This window comes from Centropristis striata, chromosome 11 (genome assembly GCF_030273125.1).
Source record: "Centropristis striata isolate RG_2023a ecotype Rhode Island chromosome 11, C.striata_1.0, whole genome shotgun sequence".
Taxonomy (NCBI): domain Eukaryota; kingdom Metazoa; phylum Chordata; class Actinopteri; order Perciformes; family Serranidae; genus Centropristis; species Centropristis striata.
The window spans coordinates 12793412-12804648 of NC_081527.1; the positions used below are offsets into that span (position 1 = coordinate 12793412).

General features: G+C 38.1%; 1 protein-coding gene across 1 annotated transcript; it reads right to left on the reverse strand.

The window, feature by feature from the left end:
* Positions 1-641: 641 nt before the first annotated feature.
* LOC131980138 (E3 ubiquitin-protein ligase MARCHF2-like) lies at positions 642-6293 on the reverse strand. Its single transcript, XM_059344325.1, has 5 exons — positions 5993-6293; positions 4288-4589; positions 3990-4185; positions 3013-3222; positions 642-1983 (listed from the first exon to the last, which is right to left on the reverse strand). The coding sequence occupies exons 2-5, from the start codon at positions 4470-4472 to the stop codon at positions 1828-1830; spliced, it is 747 nt and encodes a 248-aa protein (XP_059200308.1). The 5' UTR covers positions 4473-4589; positions 5993-6293; the 3' UTR covers positions 642-1827.
* Between the last annotated feature and the right edge of the window lie 4944 nt (positions 6294-11237).

The window sequence follows — 11237 nt, forward strand, 5'->3', positions numbered from 1 at the left end:
GAAAAATCTGAAAATTAAGTTGTAAACAGTGGTGGAAGAGGTACTCTGCTCTTAGTAAAAGTTGTAATACCACAAAAATACTCCATTACAAGTTAAAGTCCTGCATCAAAATTTTGCTTACAAACTAGCATTTAAATATACTTAATGTAATTAGAAATATTAAGTACTCATTATGCACAATGGCCTATTTTAGAATAATAAAATCTATATTATAGTACATATTACTATATTATAATGATGTATTAATCTGTTTATAAACTGGTAAATACACAGCTCATTTTAATAGCTTTATATACTGCTGGGTTGTTAATCTATAACAATAAACCATCGTTTATCATTGGTGAATATTTTGTATTAATATTACTGCAAATTAACTAAATGTTGTGGAGAAAAAAAATGAAATGTATAAATACAAGTACCCTAAAACTTATATTAATAGTACACATAGTGACTGTCCTCCAAATAATGAATGATAAGGGTCTCCCAGCACAATTGCACACATTAAATGGGGAATCAATTACTTGGAAGATGAAATATCAGGGCATGACCTCACATTGATAGATCAATCAGTGATTGGCTACATGAATATCATTTGATGCTGAACTACCTAAAACCAACACACAAGTCACATTTTACACTGGTTTAGTCCAGGAGTCCCTCGTGTTTTATTGCACAATAACCCAACTTTCCGGGAGATGCAGCAGGAAGACTACAATAACACAAAATACTTTGTATAGCATGTGCTGCATACATTGATTGACATCTCAAAACACATTGCTCTTTTGCATCTTTACTGCGTACCAGCCTGCTCTGGTACACCTCTGTGTTTTATATGTAGTCTCACTATTTTGAACACTGTATCTCTTCTATTTAAATCTGCATCTCTTGTGATGTAGGACAGAACTACTGGTCATTGCTAGGCGGCTCAATTAATGAATGGTGCATTTACAAGTGGAGCAGTGCCGTTTGCTTATGCACTTTTATGACAGTAGAGACATTATCCAATTAGAATGTAAACACTTCTCCAAACCTTCAATACTTTTTCCTCATACATTACTGCAATGCCGTTTAACGGCTGCTGTTAGTGTTATCCCTCATACTACAATCTTCACTGACCCTGTGACAAGTGTGATAAATATGTGATGCCTTAGCTGTTGTCTAAACAGGAAAATGATTTGATTTTCACCATTCATACAGCCATGATAAAGCTTTACCAGGAAACTTCAAAGGGCTTCAGATTGTAGACATTGGTATGAGCGAGTGTCGCCCTCTACTTGTCGAGAAACAATATTCACAGGTAGACTTTGTCAATCATGTTTTAGGGTTATCATCCTTGGCTGGGCTATTGGCTGCCCATTGTTCAAAAACAGCTAAATACATTGTGAAGGGGCATGGGGGAATTATAGGTAGTGAATATGTTTCATATTATACTGTAGTAGCATGCTGAATCAGTTATATCCTGCTACATTAGCATGTGTCTTAGTATTTCATAAGTTTGTGTCGCGGACAAACAGTCAGGCTGGTCAGTCCATCATCCATGTGTTCAGTCGTTCACATCCCAGCACTGGCTGTCCATTGACAACTGTGTTTCAACATCGACTAAGACTCCGGAATGAGTTCTTCCCAAAACCACTTCTGTGGTCGGCCAATACCGTAGTAGTTTACATCAAGTGCTTCAATAAAAGAAAACAGGAGGGGAAAGTAGCTCTCCCCTCTCAGAATGGTCCTTATGAAGTGCAAAAGTTTATTAATATGATTAATTTTGTTTTTTTAGAGAGTGCTTCAGTGGGCGTTATTTTAAATATTCCTCCTGCCACCACTCTGCACTCATACGATGGTCTCATCAGTCATTTTCTTGGTCGACTTGGTCGGCACAGAACGCTGGGTGGTGTGCGCCCCTTTCATGTCAGGCATGAGCAGGCGCACTTTCTGATTGGTCCTCCTCCACTCCGAGTACAACTGACAGTGATACCGAAATGACACCTGAGAATGAATGGATGAGGAGTGGGAGGGGGCAAGAGAGGCGGTGACAAGAAAGGGAAAAACGAACATCAATAAATCTGACACCCAGATATTTGAGACAGAGTAGTACGTCTGCAGGACAGGAACGATATGCTGAGTGAAGCTGCTACTGCTACACGAGCTGGGAGTAAAAGGGCTAATCTTTCAAAATTTGACATGTTAATGATTCTTTGCAAGTGTTAGGTTTCTGAAGAAAGTTTCAGATTCACAATACATCCCATCTTTCAATTATTTGATCCGGTTACATGCAGTGATTAAAAGTGCAGAGTCAAACACAGCTTATTCTGATTATATTATTCTTCTCAGCGAGTTATGCGTGTATGTGCCTGCATGAACTATCTGGCCAACTGTCAAACAAATGAGTGCTCTGTGCCAGAGATTATCAAGTTGCACATGCCCTCATGTCTCTTTATGCTTTGACTTTGTTCAAGTGCTGTTCAAGGTCTTGTCAATGTTGACACTTTGTTTATTTTACCAGCTGTTCACAAGCACTTTGATTGTGTGTTTTGATCACGGTTATTTAATGCAGAGTAAGAGATCAACTATCTCGCTCTGAATGGGGAGTGACAACTGAATTTTTAATGGTGTCTAAAAACAGACAGCCTTTAAGTCATTTAAAAAAACTATCTACATGTTTACATAGAATATTATGAAATGATGCACCTTCAAATTCAATTAAATTCCTAACCTTTATATCATAACAGTTAAAATTAAGCCTTTTCCGAACTCTGAACAGTAATCAACAGAAGACAGAGCTGTTGGATCTGTGGGTGCAGTTGTCTCTGTATTGTGTCTGTGTGCCAGTTCACATTTATTTTCCAAATCTATGTGGGACAGCAAGAATAATAAAAACTAGAACCAGCTGGTGGGTGTTAAGATGCCAGAGGGAAAACCATTAATTCTGTGCCAGCTCCTTAACAAAAGTACAGAAATGTCATAAATGTGTTGTTCTCAGTTACAGGAGAACAACCTAAGTAAAGCATTAGTTACCAGTGTCCAGAGGATGTAGATGGTGAAGAGGGCGATGGTGAGGGCGATGAGGCCGACAGCCTCCAGTCTGCTCTTCAGTTGCAGGTGGTCCTGGGCTCCCCTCAGACACAGCCAGCCAGAGATGGCTGCCAGAGGCGTGATGAGAAGGAAGCACGCCATGTCGCACAGCAGCGTGCGCTTCTCACTGCGAGGGCCGGGATCCTTCAGCCACTGAACAAGAGCAAAATAAATAAAAATTAAAATAAAAATAAGACTTTATTTGGTTGAAATGAATATTTGCTTCCTACAGTATCACCATAAACTCCTGCCTCAATGGCTTTTGTCTTTAGTGGGAAAGGTTATAATTCATTTTTAGGACAAATGCCTTAACAGTAGTAGTAGTAGTAGTAGTAGTAGTAGTAGTAGTAGTACAGGACAGTATTTCTTTAGGAGTTATACGTTATGATTTAGGTGCATCGTCTTTGCAACAGGGAACCCAGATCTGTTGAAATCAGCATTATGTTAATGGAGTTTGGAAACGCAGGATCGGTGTGTTTGTGACTTCAAACATGACACAACAGAAACAAAACTGATTGATTGATTGATGTATTTTAATTTGTAATGACTATTACAAAAAATTCTGCCAAGAAAAAGAGAATAAAAAGGGCGTGAGTTCCCTGCATAACTAATTTTCATGCACTGATGCTATTGAGAACTTGTCCTATAAATAGAAAGCTCTTATTAGAAGGTCAGGAAACTATCTTATCAAGATGAGCAAGTCATCTCATATCCTGAAGAGGCCACTTGTGGCACACACTACATGGCTTCAAATTAATTAAACAGACTCTTAAAAATACTAACAACACAAGAATAAGGACAAATTAAAAAAAAACAGCCTCCCTTGCTTTAGATGAATTAGTCTTGCTCATTTCCATGTCTTTTTTGTACAAACAAAAAAGTCAAAAAATGACGTATCCTTGCAGTAAAAAGCCTCTAACCTGTGTGAGTGGTTGTGGTCGTCGTTCAATAGTGAATTCTGTGTGACAGAGTTCACAGTAGCTGGTGTTGGAGGACGACAGCCACTTCTCCAAGCAGCTCTTGTGCACTTTACCCAGCGTCCCAGTGCAGTCGCAGGGTGAGAGCAGTGTCTCTCCTCCAGCTCCCTCATGACAAATCCGACACATCCCAACATCACTGTGGAGCAAAGTAGAGAAGGGAACAATGTGATGATTAACCAATGCACAATGTAATTACAGCATATTCATTGGGCCCCGTGTGAGTTCCTCCCTCTCTTACCTCTGCAAGCTCACCGCTTTGACAACAGTGGAGAGTGGGCGGCCATCTTTAGCCGTAACCTTGGCAATATACTGAGCCTGCGTGGTAGAATCAGATTCCTCCGAATCTTTGGAGGCATCAGATTCGGCGTTCCCAGAGTAATCACAAAGGGAGCCAGGAAGGTGGCAGCACCCTGACGAAGACATGGCTCAGCTGAGGGTGACGGTGACGAAGATGATAGTGGAGGCTACTTCAGAAGAATCCAAAATCCAAAACCCAACACCCTACTCCTCTCCTCCTCTGTCCACCTACACAGCAAATGCCTGGTGGATTATGAACAAGAGAGAAAGCATGGGAGACTTGAAATGACAACATAAGTACCACATGATGTCATCCTTGCAAGCATCTCGTAAGATTCTATGTAGGTCTCAGTGATGCCATGTGAGAGATAACTTCCAGCTCTTTTGCATCTTCACTGCTCAGCAGCACTTGATCATAACAAGCACTCCAAACAGTTTAATGCTTCTCAAGCACACATACATCTTTTTTATTTTGTTGTTTACTGTCACTGCTGTGATTGCTATCCCGTGCCCTGCTGTATGTTTTGTGTTTGTGATGTGTTTGCCCTCTACTTTTCCACCATTCCCCTCAAGCAACAATAAAGACCTGAACTGAACTCTACATATTATAAACAGAAAAAAATTGTTTGCTGATGCACAACCTTCAAAACATCCCCAAGCCAGACAAAATAAACAACCCCAAACTCAAATGGGTCCATTAGTACAATGTCATCTTGTGTTGAGGCCAAGTTATGCTGAAGCTACGCAGAAATCTAAATGTCACAGTTTCTAAAAATGCCAAGTATGTTCTGGTGCAGTGCCAAAATATATCTACAACTTTTACACTGGAGTGATCGTGGTGAGATAAAAAAAATACATTTTAGGTTTAACTAAACACAAGTATGTATTTTGGAGGTTCTGTTCTCCTGGATTAAGCCATGGGAAAATTAAGATACTGAACTATCTTTTCAGAATTGTGAAAATGCTTCACTAAAAAATACATTAAAAGTAATGTTGCAGTAAATAATGTTAATGTGGCTTTAATAAACTGTGTTGGAAAGCAAATACAGAATGCAGCACATTGCTGTGCAGAGAAAATAATTTTACAGGTATTCATGCGGTCGTATCAGGAAGAAACTGACTGTGTACCTCTACCAGTGTCTGCAACCTGCCCTCCATACTAAACCTGTCATCAATATACTATTAAACACCTTCACAGAAAAAGAAGCAGTATAATGCAAAGGTTGTGGAGGCATAATCGTGAATCTAAAGCTCAGGACGACAAAACAGATATGAACCAAACTAACGCCATTGCGATATAACGATATTAATGCATTGTTTTCAAATCGGACTGCTTAGCAACATTATCATCATACTATCAATGATCGAGCTGTCAGACTGCCTGAGCACTGTTAATAAACACTGTTTACTATTATTCAACGATGGACAGTTACAGTTTACAGCTAATTTTGGACGATATGCAGCATTACATGATTGATACAGTGTCGTTACTGTACCACCGCCACAAAGGCAAAAATCATATCAATACAAGAAAATCATGTAAAGCGCTCAACACAGCTGTCAACCGACACGCTAACATGAAACGTTGGTATGTCGAAAAACAAGTAAACAAGGTGAAAAACAAATGTAAGCGTAAATTTACTCACCCGACGGCCTCCCTTTTCTCGCTTGGCCTTGGCCTTGGCCCTGCGTTTACCAGACACAAGCTAGCTGAGCTAACTGGACAGCCCTAGCTACAAATTATGACATTGACATCTACCCAAAAGCTGACGACAGGAGGGGATACAAAAGACGACCACATGCGCTGTGTCCCCTCCATGGCGTCTAGCATATCTCCCTCGGATGGTTTTGTTCGGAAACGTGAAAAGAAACGACTGTTTGTGCCAGGATTACAGGACACGGCTAAAGTGGCTAACAGGCTAGCAACGGGCAAGCCTACCTCAGCATCCCTCAGCTGTGCACTGGTCATGTGACACAATGCTGCCTTCACAGGCCGCGGTGATGTGGTAAAAACGGACACTTTGCACCCATAGCAGTAACCAAAGTGAGAAATACGACAAGTACATGCATCTATCAGTTAGCCCAAGAATATAACCTCAAACAAAGCAGCCTTTCATAATGAATTGCTCCCTGTGTCTTTCTTAATTAAATTATAACGTTTAATGGCTAAAATCAATCATAAATACCGCTTCCGACTGTTACAGCAGCAGTTTACGAGGCGGCGTGAATGCGTTACACGCTACAAACAATACTAACAAAATGTGTGATCGTACCTGTGTGGATATCTACTGTGGTTATAGTGTTTCACTTTCTGTTTCCTTGTAGTATCGGTTTGATTTCAACTGGGAAACGATTACCCATCGAGAACACATTTGTAGTGAGATATGTCTAAATAATACCGCTAGGTGGCAGCGTATAGTCAACATTGCAGTGTTGCAGACAGATGTTCTACAGGTGAGGTTAAATGACCTTCAGGGGTACAGTCGGTGGTTTGACGGGTTCCTTGAAAATGTGCTATGAATTCAAATCACTAGACATGAGTACGACGACAGAATGCAAGAATGAGCATGTTCAAATTAGTTTTTGAGGAACGTCTGGTTTAAGTAGTGAAGACAAATATATATAAACTCGTGCTGCTCTTAAATAGCCTGTAATTCAGAGGTAGGTAGGCTATACTTGAGTATTTTCATTGTATGCAACTAGCTACTTTATACTATACACTGCTCCTTTTATATGACAGATATAGTCATGCCTACTAGTTACTTTGCTGATTAACTTTTTATATACAGAACACAAGATAATATTATGGAATATTAGGTTACATGCTTAACTATCCATACATTTGTTTGTTGAAATAGGTTCTTGTTCGGTCAGCTGCTATTTAGTACTTTCACATATACATCAGGGATACTAGTTAAATATTAAGTTATAATCATGTAATAATATATATCCAGTGGCTTCACTGGTGTATGTTGCATGGTTAAAACTGTGGTGCCATATACATTTCATTGTAATGTACATACAGAGCTGATGATCAGTGAATGTAAAACTCTCATTACATTCTCAAAAGCTTGCTTCTTATTGACATATTGAGTCAGCTGCACTTTGTTGAGTTATTGGAATTGAAAACATGTTTTGATGAGCCAGGTCAATGACTTTATTTATTTAATTATTTATAGCATTTTCTCTTTTGAGCATCAGCCACCCAAAAGCAAACTCAATGACATTAAAGCCTGCAAAAGCAAACATTTGCAAATGTCTCCACCTGACCTAGACATCGACAAAATAACGCAATATTTGGACAGATCTAGGTCTACTTTGGTCGGTCCATCGCCGTGCTTTCATTCTGTCACTTTTGGATCAAAACTATTACCAGATATACAAATATATTATTATGTACAGAAACATTCAAGACTATGATATTTGATAGAAAGGTACACCTTTAATACACCTCAAATTCTCAAATGTCCCTTTAGTGTGACCTAAAATAGTAACTTCCACATGTAATGATTAACCATTAGTTAAACAAAATCTATTTTTGCATGTCGCTGTCCCCTGGCCTCTTCAGTTTCATTCCCTTTGAACCCAAAAACTGATAAAGTATGGGTCCACTCTTAGTAAGTAATCTGAGCTCGCTCGTGACACACACACACACACACACACGCACATAAGAGCATGTTTCTCATTAGCTATCCTACCCATCTGCTTGGTTAAAGTCCAACAGAAATCATGAGACACGACCTGTGTGCATGTGTGTGATATCATGGGACATGAGCAGTAGTGGACTTTAACATTGACACACAAACTCACATGAAGTTAATTTATTCATCACACAATTGCAAATGTAAGAAAATAACATTTATATAATACATTTCTGAAATATTTAGCAGTCAAATTAAATTAGCATGTGTTGTGGTCCTGGTTACTTGCTGGATTCAGACCTTAACACATTTCTGAGCCTGGTGCAAAATGTTTGAAACAGTTGACATAGCAGACATTCAACAAGTTGTGCTATATGTTTGTCACAATAGTTGTTCTCATTGTTTAACTGCATCATTATTGCATCCAGCTGCTGCAGGAATTTCTCCTTATGTGGCATGAGAATGACCTGACCCAGCCTCATGCTTCATCTGTATTTAATGTGTAAATGTGCAGTAATAATATGGGCTGCATAAAGCACATTACCTGACGTCTACATTAGTTCGTATTGTACTTCTTTTTTCTCAAAAGCAAAAGCTCAGTTGCAGAAAACTGTATGTTCCATATCTTTGTCTCGTGTGCAGGGTTGCTGCTATTTGTACATTCAAATATCTAAAGAACTATTAGATCAAATTTGAAACCATTAGTATTCAAATTAGATTGTATGGTATACACCAGGTGGTGTGAAGATTTTCACAAACACCACACAATAGTAACATACAAATTATATTCCTACATAATTTATCAACAGCTCCACAGAGAGAAATGGAGGGTGAGTGAGACAGCCACTGACTGAAACAGAGGTAGACAGATCGATGCAGACAGACAGATTATTAAACTTATTCACAGCATATGGCTTTCAATAATGGTATAATTCAATCGCTGCAGTGCCATCTCGTGATCCTTTGAACTGTCAGCAGGAGTCCTCATGAGCACCAGCAGTAATTCAGTTTTTCTCATTTTCTCATGCACGCTTGTCCTTGTGAGAACTGGCTTGACCGTGCTTAACACCCTCCAGCTATTTAACGGCATTCAGTATGAGATAGTATGAGATATTCTGGACATATTGTGTCATCCTCAGCAGTATTGAATGGCCTCAGGATCATTTTATTTTGAAATAACCTTGAGGGAAATACATACTGTAAATAACTCACGTTCCATTAAGTGGAATGTGTTTTTTTAGGGTGGTATTGACTTATTTCATGTTGAAAATCTCATCCACTCCAGTGCAAGTCAGAAACGACATTGAAATTTCAAAGAATTTACCTTTAGGACCATTCTGAGTATTTCCATGTATTTATTTACCCATCATCAGTGTTTATTTTTGATGTTTTGGACTTTCAACTGTACTGACAGTATTGATTTGAAGATAGGAGTGGTTTTCAGCAAAACAAAACATAAGCAAAAACAAAACATGAAGCTGATTGAAGCATACCATTTTAAAATGAAAATAGATTAGATACAGTAGATGTTAATCATGATATTTATGAACTCATCTGGATAGTCCTACAAAAACCCTATAAAACCCTTGTTTATCTGGTACAACTTAAAATATATAGCAAACAGCATTTATTTCATCCTCTTTTTTGACTTGAAAATTGTTAAATTAGTGCACTTAAATGTTAGTGTTTGCAAACATCTTTAATGAAAGCGCACATGGTGAAAATATATGGTCCGAAAAAATCTTTATTATATTTTTGTTAAATCTTAAGTGAAGGTCAAACTCATTCATTTAATCCTAATTTCGTATTGCATAACAACAAGAGGCACATCACATCCTTTCATCTGACACTGAATCACTCTTTCCTCATCCATCCCAGTCATGAGATCTTCATAACCCCTCTAATGCAGGACATGACATTACTGGTTTTGACTATACAAATGTGAAGAGTGAACCCTTGCGCATGACTCCAACTTGTCTTACTATGCTTCCAATTACAAAACTGTGCGTACTCGTTCAGCTCCTTGATTGAATCACCAAGTGACTATTCTGAGTGCAGTCAGCTGGCTGGGTAGTTTTGAATAATCTCAATGGGGGAAAGAGAATGAAAATGCATGCCCCTGTTAAACTGAGTTCAATCAAAGTGCACGTGAATAAGCCATACAATGGCTGAATGTGGATCTGCAGCTGCACCCAGTATTAAAAGGCTAACAACACCCTAAAAGCATTTTCTCATTTAAAGTACCCCTATGAGTATGAGTTAGATTAAAAAAACATCCAGGGGCCTTGAATCATTACTATGAGACAGTGGCTGGTCTGCATGTTTTTGCACTTGTTTGAAACAGATCAAATATTAGTTATCTTTAAAGATTTTGACCTTGAATCCAGGCATTGCAGCTTAGTCAAAGTCTTTGTCAAAGGAAGAAGGTAAGAGTCTAGGTAGCCAACCACTCAGCTTTGTATTTTATCACACTGGATTTGAAACAGTGACTGAGGTTAAAGAGTGTGAAGGGTGTGAAGTTCAGCATCCGAGCTTTTTGTTTGTTCATATCCATAGTAAGTATTAGTGGTAGGTGATACGTCTTGTCAAGGTATATCGCAAAATCATTAAATATTTTTATATGGTAAACTATCAAGAAATTCAATTGAGAAACCTTTTATAGATTAAACAAACATATTATCCAGGGATTAGACTGGATTTACTCATTACATTGATGCATAAATCCTCTAAATCCACACTTGCCATTATATAATCCTGGGTATTAGCATTGTTGTGCAAAATTACCCACAATCACATAATGCGCCTGGAAGTATTATAAACATAGCTATGTATTTAAAAAAAATTAATTGTGTATGTTACTCCATTACTGGTTGTTCTATCTTATGTTTTTTTTAAAAAGTTGGTTGTGTGGTTGTCTGACTATTTTTGTATTTTCTTTTGTCTGTCCAGTAGTGGATTAAAAAATACTCAGATGTTCAGTAAAAGTAAAAGTTCTGCATTTCAAATCTTTAAAGTAAAAATAGTAAGAGTACTAAGTAGTCAGCATCAAAATATATTTAGAGTACCAAAAGTTCTCATTGTGCAGATTGGTCCATTTAATGATAATATATATTATAATTTTGTATTACCGTATCATTATTAGCTAATGTTTGTATCCCTTTAATGTTGCAGCTGGTAAATGTGGTGCTAATTTAAAATACTTTACGCTACTGGGCATTTGAATCTGTAATCTTACATCTTAATTTATATT

Excerpts from the sequence above, each read along its gene's own strand:
- LOC131980138 (XM_059344325.1), bottom strand. The coding sequence starts at position 4,472 with ATGTCTTCGTCAGGGTGCTGCCACCTTCCTGGCTCCCTTTGTGATTAC. Across the intron at positions 3,223-3,989 it reads GACCACAACCACTCACACAG|TGGCTGAAGGATCCCGGCCC; the intron begins GTTAGAGGCTTT and ends GCTCTTGTTCAG. Across the intron at positions 1,984-3,012 it reads TCTACATCCTCTGGACACTG|GTGTCATTTCGGTATCACTG; the intron begins GTAACTAATGCT and ends ATTCATTCTCAG.